Below are 25,999 nucleotides of genomic sequence, written 5' to 3'. Positions count from 1 at the left end.
ATCTATCTTTGTTTCAATCCTTGGAAGCTTGAGGGAATTATCACAGCTTGAGAAAGATTTAATGTGCTTATCAAATGACCCGTTGTCACTATCATGTGTATGTGTGGGATGCTCAGAGTTGTCAAAGAAAGTACGTATCTTGATCATTAGGTATGTAAATCCATTAAGATGATTGAATTCATTTGGAGATATGCCTGCAAAAATAATCAGAAGGTGTTTAGTTCTTCACGTAACTATAAATTTCAGATGCAGTGATAAATGATAGCATCATGTTACCAAGATGTTTCAGAATCATGGAAGATTTTCCTTGGAGGAGTTTGGTTATAATGTGTGATTTCTTTTCCAAACCTCCACTGCCCCTTATGCTTTCTTTGAACGAAATGTCAAACGAGAAACGACCTACCGGGATAATAAAATATGCTATCCGTGCTTGCCGCGGACGGATGATCGTGCAACCGCGCAAGCCGCCAATCGTTGCGCTAAAGTTGAAATTGCCAGTATTACCGGTGGCAAAGGGCAATACGGTTACAGTTTGAACATGGTTTAAAAGTTGGGCCCACTTTTTTATAACCATGATCAACTCTGGTAACCCCCATCTAAAATAAATACGGATCTACCATACTCCGCACAACACCATATATTACTAATCCATGCATCTCTATTCAACCTCACCGCCCTTAACGGTTGGGTAGATTAGGGTTAGGATTAGGATTAGGGTTAATGGTGGGGTGTCATGGCTTATATTGTAAACCATGTTCAGCTTTTTTAATAAACCCACATTCAAACTGTACGCCCATTACTTATAATTGTTCAAGTATTGATTCTCTTTCCAAGTGCCGTCAATTTAAAAGGCAGGGGATAAACGAAATACAAAAGTCATTAAGGAAAAGATGATGGCATCAAAGGAACAGAAGAGAAATTAGCAAAAATACGCTTAAACTTTTACCATCAAGGATGCGTCCACATAAGTATGGGGCCGGTAGAGCAGAACATCAGGAGTATGTACAGGTACCAACAAAACAAAATACCCTAGGCTTCATGCTTTTGGAAAGCGAATATTTCTCGAAGTTCAGGTTTTCTCCGTGGGGGATAAAACTCTAACTCTAAACTCTAAATCAAAGCGAGTACGACCGTACCAGTCGATGTTGGTGTCGGAGAGACACCATTTTTGAAACGGGCTTAAAGGAATTAGGGAATTCAGACACAATGACTCGAAACGGCCTGTGTTTCAACCTCATAGTTTCAGAGCTTCATATGCCAAATAAACATGAAGAAGGGGCAAAGCTGCCATATACAAAGGAGACAAGACACAAGAAAATTGGGAAGATACAACGCCTCCGGACCCATTATCGTTAAAATCGACAAGCACAGAGACCATGTAGGAAAGCCGAAAACCAAGGATGAATGTGTAGGAAAATGTAAAACTTTTTTTAAAAAAAAATAATATAAAATGAAATGAAATGAAAATCATCATGATCATGAGCTTCTTGGTCGCGAATGCACTGAAGACCCATTGAAGGTTTCGGGAGCTCGAGGCCCAACCATCCAGTCCTCCATCGCAAGCCATTCACTCCAGAGTTTTTCCGCAGTCTCGATTTCAGCGTCTACAGGTCCCTGTAAAGGTCGCAGAAATGGTATTGTTTCCAGAGGTGGCATATCGTAGCCTTGCTTTACTGAGGCCCATCCGCCGCTTTTTGCAGCAAATAAGTAATTTCGTCGTTCCTGTTCATGGAGATGACCAACGCCAGAAACCCAATCATCACCAAAGAATCCATGTAGAACGCCTGGAAAATCCATGCCAGTCGCAACCAGGCGGCGAATATATGGCACTAGGGAAACGGCTGGAGGAGCATGAAGTTGGCGAAGCGAGGAAGATGGAGATTGTGTGTGTATTGAGGGGCCTTCTGTAGTAGACGAATTGAAAATTGGGTTCGGTTGTCTCTGAAAAGGGAGATAGATATTAAGGAAAGAGGACAATGCCTGAACGGGAGTGCTATGTTGAGCGTGATCGAGGAAGTACCGCTGGCAGCTTTGATAGCGGGGGTACCACTCAAATATGTCAAAGTGAGGGTGGTCGGTGCGGTGAGAGGCTTCTGACAGACCCATCATAGTGACGGGATCAAAGTGAGCTCGCGCGTCTGTTCTCATGTTCTCCCTGTGACCTCGGAACGGTGTTTCCATTGGCCTAGAACGGAATTTCTTTTTTAGCTTGAAATCTCTTACTCCTTTGAACAACTTTTACGGTGCAAGTGGAATTGAATAAATTTTTTGAGAATGGGTACCTATTATCTGAGACCTTTTTGCGAAAAATATGTCGTTGTATCCAAGCAGAAGATATGGACGCCGAACCCAGGACCTTTTTGATTAAGCCAGATTCTGTCCTGCGGTGAGTCTCTCCTAAGGACATTTGTCGAGAGGAATCCCAATGATGTGCGCATGGGAAGATGGGCAAATAGATAAAATGCGCCCCAAAAAAAAAAAACCAGTGGATGAGGGATTTCAGGAGAAGATACGAAGAATATCAACGCAAGACGATTAAAAAATAAAATATTAAGGTATTCCCAGTATGGTGGGTTCCAATTGACCTTAAAGAGAAAGTCGCAATCTTACCCACATTATCCAAACCCAAGCAGAAAGTCTTGGGTTGAAATGGTGCCGTTGAGATATTGAAGTTCCGGAGAGGAAGAAACTATGTTCCTGGAAGTACTTTGTAGGGGTATATAAGCTGAGGGAACGGTGTCGCAGCTTAAGTTCCTCAAATCCTGGTAACCGTCGTACCTGCAAGTACAGCAAGAAAAACAATACCAGATGGCAAAACCTCTACGTTGGTGGGGAGCGTATCGCCTAGCCAAAATCAACTGAGATCGTGAGATACTGGTGCATTGTAGCCAGGGGCTTGGGCTATCCAAAAAATAAACCCGGCTCGTTGGATTTTCTATGCCATCCTCGTCACTAGTGACCGCCTCGATCGACCTCACCCCTGGTCGTTATTGTTTTCTTTTCCACTGGCTCTTTATTTTTGTTTTCATCACTTCGCAGATGTGGAAAAAAATTTTCAAAGTGCATGCTAACATGGTAGATAGTTACAGTTCAAGCCCGCCTGTGGTCTCTTTTCAGGCGCCTTGGAACACAATAATCTGGTGTTCCTGTGCGTGTACAACTTGAACAGGGTTGACTAACGGGCCAAGTTGCGATCAGACCACACCTAAGTCATAATGTTTAAGGTAGGGTGCAATTCAACCAAGAACCATGGGTTGATTAGGTAAATATTTACCTATAACTAGCGTAGGTAGTTGCCATCATGTTAAACCCAAGCTTCGTTATTCCATGATTCCAATATTCACCTCTTTCAAATCCCGCATAATTCAAGTCTGGTCAGGGATCGCCGTCTTTTGGTCCCCGCTGCCACAAGCCAGTGCGAGGCGGCTCCCCGACCAGGAACTGTTTGGTGGAACCCGTAATCAATTGCATCGATTTCCATGAAGATGCGTGAACAAGTGGTAACTCTTGCTGCATACCGCTCGTGTCCTGGATTTGAATAACGTCATTCTTGGTTGCTCTTTTCAGCGCGAAGCATGTTAAAGTGCTGATCTTTGCCCATTTCCGTAACTTCAGCTCTGGATTAGGTGAAGGTCAGAAATCCAATTTAAACAACGTGTTGCAAGGGTTGATAGCCAAGCTTTGGAAAATAATAACTTAGGCCTGAGTGAACAAGCGAAGCACACATCTGCAAGACAGCAACATCTCCATTGGCAGCTCCCCCTCTCCTGGCGCCTCTCAAGAGAGCTGAACTTGCAATGGCGCCAGCGGATGATTGGATGTCAATGGTTGTGTATTTTGGGGCTTCGCGAGTGGAGTGTGAAGTTGAAAATCGGGAGCGACCCATGCCAAATCGGGAATCCTAGCAGGGATGTTGGGTGGAGCCGTATCTTGAAATGGCAATAATCATAACCCATCCTCCTGGAACAACCCCACGGCGGATGTAAGCACGCGCGGTGCCTACACTGTTACAAACAGTAATTATGGAGTACTTTTGTTGGTAATAATACTTGCTACATTCTCTTGTGCTTTAAGCTGTGTTAAAATGATTGGAATTCCTCTGAGTATCTCTCCCGTTTCCCCGTGTTCAAGTGCATTATTGTTGTCGTTTGCCAGAGTGCTGTGGTCGCTCCCTCTAAGGTCATTTTTTGGCCACAAGAATATAAATATTAACAGGTGGAATACCCCGGAAATAAAACTTTGAAATAAAACTTTAGGCTATTTCGAAGCTTCATAAGCCTACTACTGCTGGTCAAGGGCAATGAACTTTGCCCACGGCCAAGAGAAGATTACCAAGGTGGGGACTGGTGGAGCCGCTGGGGCCGACTACGATCAATAGATCAAGCTACTACGACTGCCTAGCTTGGAATTAGTTGCTGATATTCGGCCAGGACAGTGCTTCTTGGAATCCTGTTGGTCAAAGGAGTTTGTTCATCACGCTTCCTTGCTCATCAGTCGGTTGTTAAACGGGCGACATCCTCCGAAGTAACGATTCCGCCTTAGTGGCATTGGGCGTAGTGACGCAGATCCGCGAGGGGTAATGTGGCCTGTATCAAGTCCAAATCTCAGAGGTCGCCCTTATTATTCTTCTCTTCTCTTCTCTTCTCTTCTCTTCTCTTTTCGTTTTACATTTGTTTTGAGTGGAAGGCTTGTAAGTTGAACTGACCATGTGAAGATTTGGAATCGTTTTGGACGCTGTGTTTTTGACATGTCGTCAGCGCCTTGGAAAAGTTTCATTTCATCGGATGAAATTCGATCCCCATTATCTGGGACATATTTAGACCTGAAACATACAACACGCTCACTCATAGACAGGAATGACTTTGGAACACAATTGATTGATTAGTTCTGATGTTTATTATTATCTGTCCTCAATTTCGACATATTTTTTAAGGATTATCAGACAACCCTGATGGAGGTTCGGAACATCGCATGTCAGCCGGGATTTTTTTTTTTTTTTTTTTTTTTTTTTTTGTGTGTGTGTGTGTGTGTGTGTGTGTTTAAAAGGCCATCTGCTGGTCTCCAGCCTAATGATTGTTAACTAGAGAAATCAGCAAAATACCTTTGGACCGCTGTTTAAAGATTAAGGATAGATGCACAGGACCAACATCACCTTTTTCGTCAGCCTCCAGCCTCCAGATTTAACTACCTGGCCATACACAAGAATGCTAAAAGTAGAAAGTCTCAGCCAATGCAGAGTCCAGACTATTGTGAGCTGAAAATAATCCTTCATGACATGCCACATTCTAGTATGAGGTAAACACAATGCTCAGGGACCATGACAACTAAAAGGGTTTTACCAATGAGGCTTGTTTGGCGTAGAACGGTGCCAGAAGACAAAATTGCCGTTGCATGCAACTGCATCGAGGTGCATCGAGTCAGGTAGGTCGACGAGGGGTCGGGAACGGATCTGTTGTAGCCCCGCACGTCGGGCCACAGCAAGCATGAATTATGGGGTTCCGTCAGTTGTATTTCACTCAGCGGAAGCGCAATGGTACAAACTTGTCAATCTGTTTGTTTGCTCCATACACAATCCACATAGAGCTCTCCGAAAAGGATGCGTCCGCCTAATCTTTCTTTTTCGGTTTTTGTCTTTTTTGGTCAAGCCATGAGCACTGGTGGGTTGTCCGCGATGACGTCCAAGGTGTGGCGGTGCACCGACGAAGCAAGCGGGACTATTCAAGATGATGGATTTTTACTGAACCACTACTAGTGGCGGGATGAGTGATGAAAAGACGAAAGATGACCTTAATTGATCAACATAGAACAAAGGCCCCAATTCGTCGAGAGGAGAAATCATCCCCTAGCAATCATGGAAGGCGAAAACAAAACTCCTTCACGCAAGCTTAAATTCCGGCGCTTAAATTTTGATCTTTTTCAATCTACTTCTTCTTGCCAAGGTACACGTTCCATTTAGCTTTATAATAATAAGTCACACTACATTCAGGGATTCGTTCTGCTGGCAAGCATATGTGTGCGTGCATGGGATATCTTAGTCCATCGATCAGATCGATCAACAATCAATCCCAAGAAGATGACGCATGCACAGACAGAGAGATTCCTTCACAGAGCTTCAATCTCAGAGTTCGGTAAATTTTACCTCTCGCTTAATTCGAAATAATCTATATCAACCTGCAAGATTGGCGGACGCTAATCAGAATTTCCTCAGCTGTCTGCATAATACGTTCCAGCACAGTGCTTAAGCGTATCATGGCAAATGTCGGGGTGTTTACCACATTCTGGATACGTAGAGCTAAAGCTGGGACAATGGATATGCGCACTTCAATATCAATAACAGAATCTTGCAAATAAAACCTTTCATGACGTCCAAGCATGAAAGAGGAGCGGTTGAAGTGAATGCGCCTTGTAAACATTACACCTAGTCAGAGCTGAGGTTCTGTTTGTAGCTCATAAGCACAAACCTGAACATAAAAAGCGCCCCAGTGAGGCTGAGACCGACATTATTTTTAATAGTGCCTGTGGCTGGGAATAAACTGTTCAGCCACAGAGGGTAAGATTCTCCGTCTGCCGGTTGGCCCGTTGCGGTGGGATGCGGTGGGATTGTGGAAACTTCCTGCAGTCGGACGCCGACGCCGCGGAAGTGAATACGGAGAACGAGCCATATCTGTATGTGCGCAGTATGTGCATGCTGATTGCAATTTACATAGCTTCTTAAGATCGGCCCAAACTCGCCGGCAGCTGATCCATCAGCCCCATATTCTCCTAGCAATTAAATTGGAGGGTTTTCTTATCGCTATGCGAGTCCGTTCGTCTCGGTTCGAGAAACAGGTGGCAAACATAGCTGTCCAAGAGAATTCTTTCAATCTGCTGATAACCGATCAGGGTCGCTTATCACATTCTGCTTCTGTTGCCTAATTACCTCATCACCTCATTGCCTCCTTGCCTTGCTTCGGGAGTCCCGACCCCAGCTTTTAAGCTGAATAAGTATGTTATCATGAAAAAATCGCAAGCGGTGTCAAAGCATAGGTCTACGTACGGATCTACCAAGCAAATTTGGTCAGACGAATGCCAGTTGGAAGTTTTTGCTGCGTTGTCCCCTCCGAGCTCCTGCTCGACTTCATCCGCAACAAAGCTCTCGTAATCTTCCAGCCTCTTCTCGATGTGCACCTTGAACCTGATCATGTCATTCAACACAGTTTCGATTCCAGGATGGAGTTCCCCACGAAGAACATTCGCCCGAACTATCAGCTGCTCATATTCGATATTGGTGTTCATCAGTCTGGAAGTGGCCGGTTAGTTTCCAGCACTTATGCGGGCAATGGATTGGATATTACCGGATGCGGGTCATACCATTCCCTAGGTTTCTTCCGAATAGGCTATCACTGTGACAGCTAAATAAACCGAGGCTTAAGCCGACTGAGGAGTTGAGGATTATGTAGTTGAAGTTTTGTTTTCTGATATCCGCAGAAAAGAATCGTGGCCGGCTAACCAACTCTCATTTCTCTCTTCTTGTAAACGTTCAACCCAAGCTCTTGATCTGCTGGAATATCCCATTCAAACCCAACGTGGCTTCAAATCATGAATTATGCATCAAGTGCACTCATCAAAGCATCCATCAGGGCTTGCATGGCGATTGAACGTCGACTCGTTCTTAATCCTCACTCCTCACCTAGGCACAGAGAGAAAAACCTGCCCAAGCCAGCGTGAGCCATGGTGCGCAATTGAATGTGCATTGTCAAGAAAGAAATTCTGGATTCCAATTGCAGTCTCCCAAGCTATAAAGCAGGTAACTAGGAGCTAAAAATTGCACAATGTCGAGCTGATATTATGTTACTTTCCAAAGTGACATTGCCGCTGAAGCTTATCCACTTCTGAACCGGAATATCAATGCCACTACTGTACGGTAGTATGGCTATCCCTTAAGCAGGAAACATGGCAAAAATATGTTCTCTAAACGTACATCTATCTGCCTCCCGGAGGCTGAGTTCTTCACTCGCTTTCCGCTACAATTGCTAAATATCTAACACCAAAAGAAAAGATGCTTTGCGAATGGAGCCATGGCTTCGAGAACCAATTTGCGGTCTCTCCATTCCTGTAATTGATGATCTCTTGGTTTACAATCCAGTCAAAATAATTATACAAATCGTCAATTTCTGGGAATCGTCAATGTATGCCACACATATGTGTCTCCTACATATGCAATTTTTCTTCAGGACAAGGAAGTATTAAGCTGCTATTCATTCAATACCATGGAGAGGAATCTATGTGCATGAAAATTTGGTAAGTACATTAGCAAAGGCCCAAACTTCCTAACAGAAAATAGAATGAACAAGCAAATGCAAATGCAAAAATCCCAAAGCCTGTTCCGCCCAAAGCCATTGCCGTAAGATCTATTTGACAGACATGACATCGAAGATCCCATGCAGAAGAAAGCCAACAAAAGCACAGCGGAGCATATAAAGGATATCGAACGCCAAAAAAAAAAAAATAAAAATAAAAATAAAAATAAAAATAAAAATAAAAGTAAAAGTAAAAAAGAAAAACGAAAAAATAACAGAGACTCCCTATCGCGAAAATGCTGGAAGGTCAAAAGTGACGTGATGTATACAAAACTCCTTTAAAGTCAACATGCTAAAGGAGACCATTCACCACCAATCACCCTGATCCTTCATTGCTTCAGCAACTTTCATGAAGCCAGCGATGTTACTCCCCGTAACCAGCGAAGGCAACTTCCCCTCGTCAGGGTGTGTGTATTTCTTCGCAGTTTCAACACCAGTTACAAAGCAGTCTCTCATGATCTGCTTCAGCTTTTCATCAACTTCTGCGGCAGTCCACGTCAGACGCTGGGCATTCTGAGCCATCTCCAGACCAGAGACAGCAACACCACCAGCATTGGCGGCTTTGCCTGGTCCGTACCAGACGGATTTGCCCTTAGAATGGAAGCGACGGCTAGCTTCGAAGTGCTCGATGGCAGCCAGCGTGCAGCCCATGTTGGATCCCTCAGCAATATATCTAGCGCCAGCTTCCATCAGTGCCTGTGCTTCTGGGCCGGAGACTTCATTTTGTGTCGCACAGGGCAGGACGACATCAACTTTGCCAACGTGAGTCCACGGCCGCTCACCCTCGACGTACTTGCATCGTTCGCGGATAGGATCGGTGCTTGCGAGGGTGGATAGTTGCTTGCGTTCAATTTTGATCTGTTGGATGAGGTATATTTCTTCCGGAGTAATGCTGCCTCCCTCTTCGCGGGCGATTAAAGAACCCCTGCTGTCACTGAGGGAGCAGACGGTGCCGCCGAACTCGATGACTTTGAGCGCCGCGTACTGGGCGACATTGCCAGAGCCTGAGATAGCGACGCGTTTGCCTTTCAAGCTTTCTTTACCGTCCGTGGCATAATCGATCATGTGTTGAACGTACTAACGTGAGAAACAGGTGGGTTTGATTAGGTAAACTTGACTCAGGAAACAGGTGCGCAACCGAGTGGTTTAACCAAAAAAAAAAAAAAAAAAAAAAAAAAAAAAAAAAAAAAAAAAAAAGAAAAGAAAAGAAAAGGGGGGGGGGAAGAGAAGCATACATAAACTAGACCATATCCAGTGGCCTCGGGACGAATGTGGCTTCCGCCCCAGCTGAGTCCCTTGCCTGTCAATACACCCTCCCAGAGATGGCGCTGTCTCTTGTATGCACCGAACAGGAATCCGATTTCACGTCCAGAAACGCCAATATCGCCGGCGGGGACGTCAATATCAGCTCCGATATGTTTGCTCAGTTCCATCATGAAGGCAGAGCAGAACTTTCGGATTTCGTTATCTGATTTTCCCTTAGGGTCGAAGTCGGCACCTCCTTTTCCGCCGCCCATGTTCACTAGTAGAGAGGAAAAGGCTATATTAACTTCCTGGACATCACGTTGATTTCCTTCTCTTCTTCATTTCTCTCCAGGTTTTGAGTGAATTTCCGCTTGCTGTGGTTCAATACTTACATCCCGTTAGAGCATTTTTGAATATCTGCTCGAATCCCAAAAACTTCAGAATGGACATGTTCACTAGGAATTGAAATGTCAGTATTAAAACAATTGCAAATACAGTCAGTCATGGCGAAATGGTTCATACCTGTAGGGTGAAATCGGAGGCCGCCTTTGTATGGTCCTAGAGCAGAGTTGAATTGGACTCGATAGCCCCGGTTGACTTCCAGCTACATAAAAGCAGATGCGGATTAGGGCATGCATATATCCAAATGATATAACATCCATTATTTGTCACATACCCCTCCTTTGTCATTTTCCCAGGTTACACGGAACTGGATAGTGCGCTCAGGGACAGCGGCAACCGCAAGAGCTCTTCTATATTCCGGGTGTTGATCAAAGAGAGTAGAGTTTTCGAGGGTAGAGGCCAGCTCTGCATTCAAAAATCATCAGTACTTATTGCGACCCGTGCATGTGTGTGGTTAGAACTATCTTTGAAAGCTCAGATTCCCCCCAAATCCAAAAATCCAAAGGGGCAAAACGCCAAGATCACTGCCGTTTCCCGCATTATGATTCCTTTGCTTGGGCCGGTTCTGCGCCGGAAGAGCATACTAAAACTTGGACTGCCGCTAGCTAATGGAGGGAGAGGGGCAGGAGAAACACCCACCTCTGTAGGCCTGCTCGAATTCGGGTTCAACAGCGAGATGAGACATTTCTAACTTATCTGGATTCACCGGGTTCCCTGGACTGATATGAAAGAGGATAGAAATCGAAGCACAACTGGGGGATTTATCCTCTCTCAGAGGGGCACGAATATGAAATTCGGATGGTGATGTTTACTGTAGAAATTACGGAATGAAATGTATGGATAATTGAGGCGTTGGCGTGAAGGGACTAGGGCAAGGACCAGGGGTCAAGCTCTCTGACAGCTATAGCTATATTTTCAGAGGGACAATCGACCTCGCGAAAGCTGACGGAAATGAAAAGTGAAGGCGGAGATGGAGATGGGGATGGAGAGGAAGACGCAGACGAAGGCGAAGGAAGGATTAAATAAATTTTAAAGCGTAGAAAATCTTGCAGAAGGCAAATTTGCCGCTCGTTTGGAAGTATGTTCCTTTTCCTCCTGGGAGCCGATCTCAAAGGGCCGGTTGTTGTTGGGGGGGGATCGATTCTCTTATCTTGACTAATTACCCAGATAACTGTATGCATGCAATGGTGATTGGTTGGGCCAGGGTATAGAGGTTGGTCATTCATATTAGAATCTCCTGCCTACGGTTAATTTTTATTATTCCATTTGTGTGGTGTGGACTGCGCGGTGACGTTTGTCGCGCCGGAAACGGAGCGGAAGACCAAGGAAGCCAAAAAAAAAAAATAAATAATAAAAAAAATAAAAAATAAAAAATGAAAAATAGATAACATAATATAATATTAAAACCCAAAAATCGGCCAATAGGGGAAATCTGAATTGGAGCTTGATTGGGTGGAATGACGTACCCCGTACCTAGGAACATGTTTGGACCAAACACACGAAAAGGAATGACAGCTCTCTCTTCCCACCAGAACTGCCCAACTGTGATGTTCTGGTTCATTGGGTTTCCCATGTTTCGAGAATCCATCCTGTTCCCCTTCCTGAGCCAAGCTTGTGTATGGTGGTGTTGAGCGCAGAGTTCCGTATGTAGTCAGTCCATACTGGTTAGTTGACTACCACCTCGGAGGATCCCGCGCCCCATCACACGTCCGATGACGGCCTTGGGTTCGTTTCGAGAGACAGGCCATACGGGATTTCATAGTAATCCGGCCCAATCCGTCTATCCGATCTACGCAGCACACAAGCAATTAAAGGGTGCTTGGGCAGAAGATCTCCATTAAATGAAGCGAAGATAAACTTCCTGAGTCCCAACTGATCCGCAGATTTCGTGAATGGGTTCGTGGATGGTTACAAACTCCAAGGAATGCATGCTGCATTATTAAACTATCCTTGGCTCGCAGTGTCCCCTCCCCCCTAGGCTCCGTTCTAATCTAACATTAGAAGAACTTTATCACTTAGTTAAGCTGTTTGGGATTAACCATCCATTGTTATCAAGTCATCGGTGCCCCCCACTAGCCAGCCCTTGCCTGCACCATGACCTCATTGGCTGCACCCGGAGATTGAGGTTTTGAGCCCTTTTTGTTGCCCCCGCCGGCCCGAGTACGGCGGCTCTAAGGTGTTTCCAGCGTGGATATAACCTCGCCCTCCTTCCTTGACCTCAACAAATTTATGCGACGTCAACCTGTGTACAACTCGACAATCACACCCGGACTGTTTATATTTCTGCTTTTGGGAATGGTGCGGTTAATTCGACAAAAACAATCAGCCTCGAGAATAAGCAACGAGGGGTGCAACAGTGAATGCAGAGAGGAGCCATAATCGTTGACCACCACACCCATACTTTGCACATGCATGAGAGAGGTCATGTCAAACAGAGAAACACATTTTTAAATAGATATTAAACAATCTCGTCATTCTGCTGATCTGTGAAGTCAAGACAGGCTCGTTGGCCTGAAAACAGCATTCCACACACCTTCGAGAGCATAATGGTTCGTCTTCATCGACTGATCCACAATGACTGCCGCCTTTCCATTCTTAACTCTCTTCTTGCTCTGCAATTTATTTAGCACCATCAAGTTACTGACCTGAATGCCGATGATCGCAATCGTTGCAACGAATACTCCGAGCACCACATGCAGGCCAGGATGATAGACCGGTGCGTCTTTCCGATGGAAGAGGAGGGGACCAACAATATTTCCAGCCTTTTTTTTTTTTTTTTTTTTTTTTTTTTTCCCCTCTACAATCCATGAGATTGTGAGCGGATTACCGGGAAAAGGCATGCGAGCAGGTAATAAGCTACCACAAGAGGTGCCGTCTCAGAAGGTCTTCTGTCGAATGCAAAAGCATCACTTCCCCAACAATGACAGATACCATGAAAACAGCAAAGATAATGGATTTCAACTTGGCTTTATGCGCAGCCCAGCAGCTGGTGAGAATGGCAATTTCCTGAACAGCACCAAAGGGCATATGCGTTCAGAGGTGAGGAACGAAATTTATCAAAACTAAAGGTGGAGAGGACTAGAGGTCCGAAGACGCTAGCTACAGTCGCACCGATATCGACACCAACACTGACATCCTGATCCACAAATAGGCCTTTTGGTTCCAGCACCGCTTCCCATACATGGGACGGACCCCTTGGATTTTACTTGATCCTATGTCGGCTTGATCCGTGCGAAGGCGTTCGACGGCTTGCCGCTGTGAGGAAGCGGGCGGACGAGATATTATCATCCAGTTGCCAATATGCTCGCGGCGAACTGATGATTTTAACTAAGTCCCGTGAAAAGGAAAATCCTCCGCTGAGTCATTAAATCTTATTTCTTATACGTGCAGGCAAAGCCCGTATGGAGATGAGGTGAGGAATTTAAAGAAATCAACTAAAAACTGACATCTGCTACGGTTTCAGGAGGGCGGATGGAATATGGCCTAGGTCGTACGACAGCACGGACGCCATTTATGATTGCAAGCCCCGTTGGTTGAGTACCACGCAGCTACTCGAATAGGTTGTTCGGCACGCCAATACCATCGAGTTGTAATTACACTGAAAAGTGGATGACAGCCTCCTTCTAAGTCTCAGGAAAAATCAAACTGAGAGAAGAAGAAAGCAGAATTTCTTGCAAATTTCCATGCATGTTTAAGAAATTCTCCATTTGAGCATCAATGTTCAGCATAGAGATTCAGTGGGAAACATGAATGATTAATCACCTGGAAAAAATATATCAAGCCAGTTAAATGATTGATGATATCAAATCATTTCATGAATATTGGTTTCCGCGTAGACTAGTATTTTCTTGAAGATTAGATAGTGAGATTATATTCAAAACAGTTTTGTCAAGCATTTAAAGAAAAGAAGTATATTTGAATTAACTCTTCTTGTAAGCAGAAACCTTTGAATTCAAGATCTGAAGATGTTGAGTTGCAAAATATGAAATGTCAGATGATCAGAGCTAATGAATCTTTCTTATCTACATAATATATATTTAAATAAGCTATAAGGATAAACTTGTCAGTTTTTCTTTTTATGCAAACATTCTATATGCTTAATTCAATTGTCATTATCTATAATTTATTGGTCATCTTCCTCACTTTCTTTCAAAATGAAGAAAGAAAATATATGCTAAATGATATATATTCTTTTTAGTTATATGTATGTTTTCATTCTCATTTATAGCAATCATATAATCAGTGATAGAGGTTGTGATTTGATGTCAGCATCTTTAGTTAAATTCTGTTATATTCTCAAATCATACTGCAAACTTATTCTGTGATTATGATTGAAGTCATCAAGTGAAATATTATCTTATTATAAATTTTTTTCTCAGAAATATATAAAGAGATATTCAACTGATTGAATAGTAACTTTTTACTTAGAGTGGCTGATATCAACAGAAGATATGAGTAAAAAGCAAGAAAAAAGAAAGACAATGTTCATAGAAATGTGATAGTGTAGAATGAGCTCTGTAGCCTTCTCAATAGCATAAAATTGAGGTGAACAGTAATTGCAACTGTTTAGACACAATAATCACAGACTGTTTAGACATCAACATAGCAATCAACCTCACAATTATCTCATATATGAATAATATGTAAATGTAGCAATCACATAATAACTATGCTAAGAAAAGAGCTATATAAACAGAGTCTTCTCTAAACTCATTTTTTAGAAATTATCTTAATATTTACTCAGATAGTTTATTTAGTTAACAATTGAACACCTGTTCATCTATATCTAGATTGAAATTATAATATAATACTAAAATCAATAACTTTTTTGCCCTTTTTAAAGTAGATTTTTTAGATAAAAAACCTCTGAGAATCTTTGCTAACTTTTGTTTTGAACCTTTGAAAATACTACTAAGATGTTAGAAGCAGTTACGGAGTTTGACTGTTTATGAAGATCAGACTAAAATATGATGACCTTGACTGAGAGAAATATGAAATTAAGAAATCTCATATTAAAAAAATAATTTCTTATGTCAATTGAAGAGAATTGAAATCAAATATATCAAAAGATTGCTGATCTTATGAATAAGGTAAAAGATACTTTAGAAAAAGTTAGAGCAGAACAAAATAAGTAGAGAAAGCAAATAAGTAAACTTAATCAACAAGTAAACATCTTGATAGAGAAATAAAATATTTTATAGCAGATTGTGAACTATTTAATCTCTCAAATCAGACTGATGAACATTCAATAGATATAACAATTAGTCAAACTTGATGACTTTAAGCATCTCATCAATGAGAAAGAACTGATATTTGAAAACTAGCTCTTCTAAATAAAATGCAAGCTAGCTATCAACATAGATTACTTTTCAACTGAGAAAATCTGTATTATCTATATTAAAAATTGAACTGAAAAAGAAGCTGCCAGATACTTAGCTTTAAAAATAAAAAAAAATCATTCTAAAAAGTTTGAAATAGCTAAGAAAGTGTTCAAATATCTATAAAAATATATAAGAATGTCAATAAAATTGAGAATGTAAAGATGAAATATCAATAACTGATAATTAGAAATGAAGATAACTATCATATATTTGTGACTAAGTTCTTACATCTGGTGAGTGAAGCTAAAATTCATAAGAAAAATTATAAAGTAGACTTTCTTCATAAGATTTTCTTTGATTTTCAATGTATGATTGCAGCTATTTATATCAATTGCAACAACTTTTATAAAGTTCAATACATCTATATCTGAATTGCTTATTATCTTAAAAGCATGTCTAGTTAAAACAACTAACAATTACTTAACTATAAAGAGGCTTTGATTATTTGAACCAGCTGTGAAAAAACTTCAGCCACATTAACACAGACAATTGAGAATAGACTAAAAAATAAAAATTGAAAAAAGAATGTGAAATGCTTCAATTGCTGAAATAAAGATCATATAGTATGACATTATTCACATAAGTAAAAGACAGAACTGAAGAAAGTAAATAATAAAACTGCTATTACTGAGTCAGAAAAAGATTAAATATAAGAGAAGTCTTTTTCTCAGATAAAATAATTACATTAAAAACTTTGAATATGAATCAGTTAATGAGCAGAAATTCTTTTATTATATATATTAAAGTAGCTTTTAATGAATATACTATTTCTATAAAAGTACTAGTAAATTCTAGAGCAAACTACTGTATTTTTATTGATACAAACTTTGTATATAGATATATTAAAGCCTTAAAAATAAATCTCAAGAAGCTAAAAAAGAATCATCAAATCATGAAATTCAATAATCAAAAAGAAACTTTAATTATAGAAGTTATTTTACTACATTTGTGAGTAAATGAATAAAGATTTCTCAACATGTTAATGATAATGATAGATCTGAAAAGTACTGATGTAATTTTAGAATAATTCTAACTGACAAAGCAAGAGATTTGACTAGATATAAAAAATTAATATTTAGTATAATTAAGTGTATAAATATCTGCAGATAATATATCAGAAGAATATAATATAATAATTTTAAAAAAAATTTTGAAAAAATCAGTAATAAAGTTAAAGTATTAATAAGATGCAGACTGTTGTAATAGATTTATCAATGAGAAATTCAAGTAAAAGATTGCAAAAAAACTCTATGAGAGCTCAATGAAAAAATAAATTATACAAGCAGCAAATAATGATATTCATTGAGAGAGTAATCTTTTATCATCATGAAAGAAGTAAAAAGTCAGAGGTTTTTATTTCAAATCTCTGTAAAATAGATAGAATTATTGAGAAGAAGAAGATTATTATTAATGCAAAACTAAAGAATAAAGAGATAGTTGATGAACAGCTATCAGAGAACTATAAGAAATTTTATAATATTTTTTCAAAGACAGTCTCTGATTAATTATCACTTTTTCAAAAAAAAGTAAATTATAATATTGAGCCTGAGAAGAGAGTAGATTTGAATAAAGCTATCAATCATATATCATTATACTAAATGAGCTTAGAAGAGCTTGAAACAATTAAATAATATCTTGAGACTAATCTAGAGAAGAGTTTTATCTTACTAGTAATCTTCTTCTTCATATCTTCAATTTTTATAGCTCATACAGCAGACAAGCTTAGATTCTGCATAAATTATCATCAGTTTAATATAATTTTAAAAAAAGATTGATATCTGATTTCACTAGTTAATGAGCTCATAAAGTAGTTAAATAAAATCAAATTTTTTATCGAATTGAACATTCATCAAGACTTTTATTGAATATATATGCACTTTGAGACTGAGATTTTAACAAACTTTATAATATGCTATAAAATATATAAATATAAGATCATACTCTTTGATCTAAGTAATGACTCAGTGATCTTTCAGTGCTTTGTGAATACTATCTTCTTCAACTACTTGAATTAGTTCATAATTACTTTCATAAATGATCTGCTGATTTATAGTAAAATCTTAAAAGAATATAAGAAGTATGTCAAAAAAATATTGATTAGATTATGAGAAGCTGAACTATAGATAAACATTTCAAAATATGAGTTTTATATTCAATAAATAAAATATTTGAGTTTTATTATCACTGATTAAAAGATCAAAGTGAACTCAGAAAAGATTACAATAATATCACAATGAACAGTATCTAATACAGTTAAGAAAATTCAATTCTTCTTAAGATTCTGCAACTTTTATCAGTGTTTTATCAAAGAATACAGCTGAATCATAAGATCACTGTTTAAGCTCACTCAAAAGAATCAGTTTTTCAAGTGAAATGAGATCTGTTAGTATGTCTTTAATCAAATAAACAAAGTTCTGTTTGAAGTTTCAATGCTCTGTTATTATGACTCAAATTGAGAAATTCTGATAAAGATGAATATATTAGATGATGCTATAGCTAATGTCCTATCTCAGCTATATGAGAATAAACAGTAATATTTTATTATTTTCTACTCAGCTTCTATGAGTAAAGCAGAGAGAAACTATGAAATCTATAATAAGAAGTTGTTAGCAATTGTAAGACTATTGATAGAATGATGAGCTGAGCTGAAAGATCCTCAGAGAATAGAAAAATTTAAAATTCTGACTGACTAGAGAGATGAAATCACTAAGATTATGATATGAAAAAGCATAATAAGAAGAATAGCACTGAGAACTGATAGATAAACTTTTATATTTTGAAGTACATTTAGTTATATCAATTGAAAAAAATTCTACTCTCTAAGCATATCTTCTAAAGCAGATTCATGAACAGTCATCAACAGTGCCTTCTGAGAAAAAAAGTTATACTTACTAGTAAAGATGAAATACTACTAAAATAACTGAATCAAAGATATTAATCAATATGTAAAAAATTGCTTAATGTGCTGATGAATGAAGATCTCTCATAATAGAACATCAGAGCTATTGAAGTTATTATCAATCCCAGGTAGAGCCTGATAACACATCTCTATAAACTTTATAAATAATTCTATGATAAAAAGAAATCATGATATAATATTGATAATTATCTGTCAACTAAGTAAAAAGTCTGTATCTATTCTCATTATAAAAAAAGAAGATGTCAAAGAGCTGATAAGACTATTCTTGAAGTGCTACTATGAATATTATGAAGTATCAGATTCAATTATGTCAGACTATGAATCACAATTCATCTTAGACTTCTAAAGTAAGTTCATCAGATAATTGAGAATTAAACTGAAGCTATCATCAGCTTATCATATATAAATAAATAATCAAACTGAGATTATCAATTAATATCTGATAATCAAGCTTTATTCATATATAAACTACTATTAGAATAATTAATATGAGTGATTGTTAATGATAAATTATATAACTAAAGCTTTGATGAATAAATCAACTGAAATAACATTTTTTTAAATTGCTTATGAATATAAATCTTATTTGTTCCTTAATTGAAAGTCACTATCAAGAACACTATCTAAAGAAAAGAAGCTTAAATAATAAAATATCTGGTAGTATATCATTCAAATGAAAAAGATTTAAACATATAGCTGATAATATGAAAAAAATATAAAAAATTATAAAATCATAGATCAACAAATACTGTCAGAAATTAAACTTTAAGATAAAAGATAAAGTCTTTCTATCACTCAAGAACTATAGAATTTAATACTTTAGTAGGAAGCTTACAGAGCAAATTGAGAGCTTCTTTGAGATAATTGAGAGAGTTGACAACAGCTATAGACTAAGACTACTGAACAACATGAAGATTTATTCAATATTCTCCTCTAATAAACTATAAAAAGCTGTGAATAACCTTTTACTAAGATAACTAAATGAGATATCAGAACTTATCAAGGTATAGAGTGAAAATGAGTGAGAAGTTAAGAATGTTCTAGCAAGCTGAGTCTCTTATAAGAAGCTTTAATATCAAATAAAATGACTAGAATTTGATGATGATTCAATATGATATTTAGTACAAAATTTAAAAAAATCTTCACATCTGATTTGAGAGTTCTATACTATAAATTTAATAAAAGCAGAGTTCTCAAAGCAATTGAATAAATGACTAAAGACTTGAAAAAAGAATGATTATTTAGCAGATGAAGTAAATCATAATCTATTAGTATAAAAGTATATCTAGACTTCAAAAGAAAATAATGTGATAATGTAGAAAAGACTTCATAGCCTTCTCAATAGTATAAAACTAAGGTGAACAGTAATTGCATTTATCTAGATATAGTAATTACAAACTGTTTAGACATTGACATAGTAATTAACCTCATAATTATCTCATACACTAATAACATATAAATGTAGTAATCACATAACAACTGCACTAAGAAAAGAGCTATATAAACAGAGCCTTCTCTGAACTTATTTTTTAAAAATCATCTTAGTATTTACTCAGATAGCTTATCTAGTTGATAATCAAACATCTATTTATCTGCATTTAGATTGAAGCTGTGATAAGAAATATTTTATTTTTAAATGATAATTATAACTCATTATGTTATTATCTAACAGATATTACTTCCCTTTTGTAAATAAGATTTTATTAAAACTATTCATATTAATAGCACATATAAATATGCAAGTAGAGCATATCACACTATGATAGAAATTTAATTATTTTCATTTATCAACTTCTCTGCATTTTTACTTTTATATGCTATTTTCTATTCTAATCTTGATTTTTTAACTTACTGAGATCTGCAAATATCACAGTACAGATATTGTCAAAATGATAATATATTAGTACTTACAGTTTTTGAATAAATTAATAATTTAATAATTTTTAAAAAGGTTGCATATTTATTAGAAAACTAGAATATCTAGTATAAAATCATTTAGAATATCAATACAGCTGTTCAGATTGTCAGCACACACTTTGTTAATCAAGTTATATAATAGAGTCTTTGAGTTCACAATGAATATTAACTTTTGACTATTAACTTTCTGTTCACTGATGTTCAAAAATTATTTCATAAATAATCTATCTTATTAGACACTAACTTATATCAGATATTAATTTCTAATTAGATAGATAACTTGGAAAAATTCTCTTTAGAGTACAGATCAACTACAGAAAGTGGATAGGATTTTTATTTATCAAGATTGAAGACACTTGACATTTAAAAGTCATTGTTTTATGTTCATCCTGTTCTAATGCATATATGAGATTTAAGGTTAGCATATAAATTGTATAGTATACATGGACATGAGTTTCTCATCTGTTATTTAAGTGGCTAGAACAAATAACAGAAAGAATGATTATCATACAGTTCATGTATTATATATACATTATTTATGTATGTTCACATAGACACTCACAGAGCAGAGTCAGTGAACTACTCCAGTCAAATAGTTCAGAGCTTGCACCAGGAAATGCATCAGAAGATGTATTTTGAGTTTTAATGATTCAGTTAATCTTCGTATTAAGGTTCAGCTTGGATAAGAATAATCAAACCTCTGCTAGATCTCTTTTTTTAGAGATTTATCTGTCAGGAATGAACATTACAGATATTGTCAGCTCACTCAGTTAATTTAAAGCTTTAACTGAGAAAGAGGTTGAAATAAAAGCTGCACTCCCTGCTCACAGCACCTAGTGACTGCAATCTTTCAGAACATTCAAGAACTTCAGAATGAGTATGATACATGGCAGATGTGATCAAGTGCATCACATATTTGTTTCCCAGCTGCGCAGTTTGCTGAGATGAACACCATCAAAAATTTGTTATTATCAAACCTTAGGGTGCGGGATGCATAGACAGCCTAATAATGAAGCTGATCTGGGGGAGAAAGAAAAAAAAGTGTTTCAGATCTCTCATATTGAATATTTTCAGTCGCCACCTATCCAAGTTAATAAAGAGTTGATGGTTGTACAGCATCATGCTGTGGATGAGGAGATAAAGATATTGATTGAGTGAATCAAGTGCAATAGGCGATGCTAGAGAACTATTGATAAAATAGTTCCTTGAGAACAGAGTGCATCCTGACTTATGATGCACTGATGATCCAGCAATGTTGTGAACCTCTCTCAGAATAACTATCATTCAAACATCTAGTCACATATTCATTCAGCGGCGCCGCCAGATCATTTTTGATATCACCAAAATCATCCTCCTCCAAATCCACAACATCTGCCAAATCCTCCCTTCCCCTCAGGTCCACCCAAAGTCCTTGTAGTCAAATTCTCCATCCCAAAATTCAACGTCTCCACTCCATCCAAAATCCCCGAGTGTGAGGATACCACTTCGTTTCCAAACTATTAAAATTACTGCTTCCCAACCCCAAATTGGGCCTTCTGAAATTTATGCACGAACTGCGGAATAAGCTTTCTGGTCCCGAGGAAGTTAAGATTTTCAGGGGCAATTAGCTTTTTGTTGACCCATATGATATCTTCTTTAATTCGCGATACTCTATCCTTGGTACTGCTATTTTTCTCCTTAATAATATTTTAGCCTGCCTTTGAGGTCGATAGCAATTTGTCAGGTTCATGCTTTATAACAACCTCACTGCAAACATACTTTCACAAGAGAATTTCTAAAGTCTAGCAGTGACTAAGTGACTCTCCTATTATGATGATTTTCATTGACTATAAAGGTAGACATGTGTCCTGCTGAATCATTCTCTTACACATTCAGGTTTGGGTTAGGCCTCTTTGTTGAGAAATTTTCAATTCTTCCCGCATTCTCTGGTTTCAATTCAGTTCTATTCACCTTTGCTTGTCGAATATAACTAGACTATTTTCACTTAGATCATTCACGGGGTGGTCTCATATAGAAATATGTTATTATAGAGACAACCTACTCTGAATACCAAAAGGAATAGCCAAAGAATCCGAGGCATTAACCGTACAGCGATATTTTATATTTTTACCACGGCATCTCCATGATTCACTCGATACATTTTCTGCGCACATTCCGTAAATTTGTAAGGCTGAGGAAGTGCTTTTCTAAAAACCCCTCCCACCTTAACCTGTACCCATACATTACCTTCCTAGGAAATGATGAAAAAGATACGCCATTTCGTCCATGTTGGGCCCAATTACCGCTAATAGGTGGTGTTGGGATCTGTTTGGTGATGAAGAGAGCTAAACTTATGGTAGTCACTCCTCTTGCTTGATCAACTCCTTGATGTTTATATTTTAGACCAGCCTACGCACTTGCACCTGATGGTTCTTTTCAGCGTGTTTGGATATTTAAAGCGCAAGAAACAGCCAAGAGCGCACTAACTAGTTACCTAGGTGCCTCGGTTCTCTAACCAGGCTAGCGAACCAGACAGCAGACGATATAACCCCGGACTTTGGGGAGTCGAAAGAAGTTATCAAGCATATTTCAGGACCCAGGCCTTCGCAATTGACCGGCATTCATTCAGTCAGCACCTAATACAACTTCAGAAAGCCAACCCTCTGATTTCTTGCTGCTTTCCCACAGCAGCTCCTTGTGCTAATACTACTGTTGTGACATCTTCCACACCAGATCAACAACACCTTTATGTAGCGCCATCGCACGCATTGACCTAAGCACATGGGTTTGAATGTTAGAAAGCCTTCTTGAAAGCCTGCTTTTTGTGCTGGTAATATCAAGGATTAGTTCCATCTCTGCCGCGATTTTCTAGATTGGGTTAACGAGAGCTGTGGATTTTCCAACATTATCAAGATAACAGACAATGCAGGTGAAGCGCCAAGTGGTGCTTCCCTCCCGTTGTTACGTCCTTGGCGTTGAAAAGGGGGAGTTCCATTTGCCGGAATTGCCTGGGATAGAAGGTCTTCGTTCATACCGCAGAGCTCGGATATGTGTAGAATATATATTCGACAACCACAAAAGCATCCAAGAACGGATGATCTTCTTTAATTCCCAATTCTGTCAGCAGCCACCTTGCATGCGGACCAGCTTGAAGCCTGGGGCTTTCCTTTCCCCATGCCATAAGGTCTCCTTCCATCGTGCCGAATCATGACACCTTTTACGTGGGAACACCAATGTCGCTGGAGAAGCATTGCAGCTGCTAACCCTAAATATCAGAGTTGAGGCGGTAGACTGATGATGCTTCTCCATTGTCCATCAACTGCAGGTTTCTCTATTAAAACTGGGACCATCTATCTTTGCAGCCCTTGCCACAATTGATGTTTGTCGGAGCAAATATACCAGAGTGTGCAATAAGTCATGGAATTTCATTTTGCGCAGGCAGTTTCTGACAGCGTGATAGGTCCACTATTTTCAGCTTGATGTGAACAAATTTGCCAGTGACAAATGGTACAGCAATAGAGGATTCTTTTGCCACGCTGGACTTGTGTTACTTATCAGTCATGTGACATGGCCAATAAATAGCAAAACAGTTGGGCTAACTAACATCTCATGAAAATATGTGAAAAGAATATTACCAGCGGCGATAAAAAGTTGTCATTTACAACTCCAGTGTCAGCACCCCTCTGCTCACTCGACAACCACTTCAGCAACATTTGCTACCATAACTAAATCATCCGTCTCTACATCCTCCCCTCTTCCCACATCCGCAACTACATCAAAATTAGCTGCACGGGCATATGGAGATTCTACTCTAGGCCCGTTGCCCACACCTATTCTTGGAGGCCCGGGGGCTTAAAGTAACAATCCAGGAGGGAACGGAAGTGGTGGTCTTAACACTGGCTCTAAAGCAGCAGTTGGCATTGCCGTTCCTCTCGCAGTGCTCACTCTAACAGTAGCACTTCTTCTTTGGCTCCGCCACCGACGCAAGAACACCCACCAACTAGTGCAGAGTCGCAGAGTGCTGAAGTTCATGAAAACAAACCATCAGTTCACGAGATTATCGGGGGAAAAGTTAAAATGGGGGAATGCAGGCATAACACCTCTGCGGAACTGGAAGGCAGTTAACACGTCTAGAGAAGGAGTGCCTACGCTGCCTGTGCCCTATGTAATCCCCACGGTTATTCTCTGTCGCAGGCGGATTCCAGTTCTCTTGCAAATAGCAGTACGCAGCATCTGTAAATAATCAAACGCAGACGGCAGATTCGAGACCTGCTGAGTTAACACCTGCACCACCAGCTGATGCCGACTCTATCAACCGCCTAACACCGTCGGGTCCTCGAATATCACAAATAGGATCATCAAATACGGCTGAGCTCTCAGCAGAACCGATATCGTTGAGAGGGTCAGAAGTAAATTCTGCCCCAGAAGAAACGACAGAGACGCAAGGTTTGCTCTCAAATCTAGAGGCTGGGCGAGGTCATCTATTACAGAAACTGGAGAAGGGAGGAGTTGCATGCGGGCAAAAAAAAAAAAAAAAACAGGTATTGCTAAAAGAGATTTGAAAAAAGAAAATCAGGAAAATATCGGGACCGCCAGGAGGAGAGTCGACTGGTCCAGCCATTCTTCAGAAGGGACGAAGTCGACTAATTTCAACTGGTGCTTCTCGTAGCCATTTGAGACCGAAAAGAAGCCTGCAATTGTGAACACTTTTGTGGGGACGATTCTTGGGTGGCTGGGCAGATTTTAAGCTGCGGAGACGTGGCCCTTTTGTCCATAATTACCAAAAATCCAGAACTGGACTTCCAATTATGTTGCTTTCTGGCGATTTTCTACCTACGATGCAAGATATTTCTGCCGGACAAAGTTGATCTACTATCCCGAATGACGTCTGTTTTCTGTGGCTGGGCTTCGAGACAAGCGGACGAACTGTGGAAGACATAGAAAACTACGTCATTGCCACCCCCATTGCCGTGAATGTGGAATCATCCGTTATCGGGATGATCCGTTTTCTCTAGTTATATAATTATGCTTCCGGTGCTTTCCAGGAGATGTGGTAAGTAGGATAAATAAGGAAATTTGGAATGATTAGTTATAGAAAACTGCAAGAGTAACCATCAAAAATTCTTGAGAAGAAGTTTAAGAAAAGTTCTAGAATGCAGTGTCAACTTTGTTGGACAGTTCAAGATTCAAAGATCATAGAGCAGAAGCAAAATTACCAACTAATTGCTAGAAACTAATTTGGAAAAATGAATAATAATTGACTTTTTATCTATAATCTACAGCCAGGTTTAAATTCTACTTATAGAGTCAATTTTTACTTCTAATCAAATTCAAATCGAACGAGCAATGAATCCAGAGGAGTGAATCAAAGAAGCACCTTTTAGCAGTGTAAGTAAAATAAAATTTTAGAAATTTAAATTTAGAGGTGAAAAATTAGTAAATTAAGAAATAAAGAAAATAAAATTAAAAATTAATAAAACTCAGAAGTCAAATGAGCAATTTAACTGTATTTAAGTGAATGAATAAGCCTCTCCTCGCAAGTGGGAAATTCATACAAAATCCCGCACTGTAAAATACTGAGAGACCCACCGAATTTGACAAAAGTTCTTCCAAGGAACCTTTCTGAGATGCATTAAGAAAACCAATCCATCCCCGTTTTCTCAACCCATCCAGCCTCATTCCTACAACATACTCGTTTCCACCTGAATCACCCGGAAAGCAGCCATGGCCTTTTTCTATGAGTGTCAAAAACCGGTAGCTAACTTATCATCAAGGGCAACAGAAGTGGCGCAATCTTTCAAACATGGCCCCTATTA

At 39.0% G+C, this 25,999-nt stretch overlaps 5 protein-coding genes across 5 annotated transcripts; 1 reads left to right on the top strand and 4 right to left on the bottom strand.

The window, feature by feature from the left end:
• Positions 1–1,476: 1,476 nt before the first annotated feature.
• On the bottom strand, positions 1,477–2,181 carry PAAG_07692 (hypothetical protein; the record flags this gene model as incomplete). The annotated part of the gene is made up of 1 exon (XM_002790347.2): positions 1,477–2,181. One exon carries the CDS (start codon positions 2,179–2,181, stop codon positions 1,477–1,479), a length of 705 nt encoding a protein of 234 aa, XP_002790393.2.
• Positions 2,182–3,375: 1,194 nt separating this feature from the next.
• PAAG_07691 (hypothetical protein) lies at positions 3,376–3,886 on the bottom strand (the record flags this gene model as incomplete). The annotated part of the gene is made up of 2 exons (XM_002790346.2): positions 3,376–3,617; positions 3,697–3,886. 2 exons carry the CDS (start codon positions 3,884–3,886, stop codon positions 3,376–3,378), a joined length of 432 nt encoding a protein of 143 aa, XP_002790392.2.
• A 3,029-nt stretch (positions 3,887–6,915) lies between these two features.
• Positions 6,916–7,275, bottom strand: PAAG_07690 (hypothetical protein; the record flags this gene model as incomplete). The annotated part of the gene is made up of 2 exons (XM_015846298.1): positions 6,916–6,976; positions 7,037–7,275. 2 exons carry the CDS (start codon positions 7,273–7,275, stop codon positions 6,916–6,918), a joined length of 300 nt encoding a protein of 99 aa, XP_015700781.1.
• A 1,370-nt stretch (positions 7,276–8,645) lies between these two features.
• On the bottom strand, positions 8,646–10,671 carry PAAG_07689 (NADP-specific glutamate dehydrogenase; the record flags this gene model as incomplete). Its single annotated transcript, XM_015846297.1, has 6 exons — positions 8,646–9,416; positions 9,575–9,861; positions 9,977–10,039; positions 10,107–10,188; positions 10,261–10,391; positions 10,626–10,671. 6 exons carry the CDS (start codon positions 10,669–10,671, stop codon positions 8,646–8,648), a joined length of 1,380 nt encoding a protein of 459 aa, XP_015700780.1.
• A 2,153-nt stretch (positions 10,672–12,824) lies between these two features.
• PAAG_12447 (hypothetical protein) lies at positions 12,825–13,212 on the top strand (the record flags this gene model as incomplete). The annotated part of the gene is made up of 2 exons (XM_015847932.1): positions 12,825–13,025; positions 13,138–13,212. 2 exons carry the CDS (start codon positions 12,825–12,827, stop codon positions 13,210–13,212), a joined length of 276 nt encoding a protein of 91 aa, XP_015702471.1.
• Between the last annotated feature and the right edge of the window lie 12,787 nt (positions 13,213–25,999).

The sequence above is a fragment of the Paracoccidioides lutzii genome, assembly GCF_000150705.2.
Source record: "Paracoccidioides lutzii Pb01 unplaced genomic scaffold supercont2.26, whole genome shotgun sequence".
NCBI classification, from domain to species: domain Eukaryota; kingdom Fungi; phylum Ascomycota; class Eurotiomycetes; order Onygenales; family Ajellomycetaceae; genus Paracoccidioides; species Paracoccidioides lutzii.
This window is presented reverse-complemented; position numbering and strand designations above follow the sequence as displayed.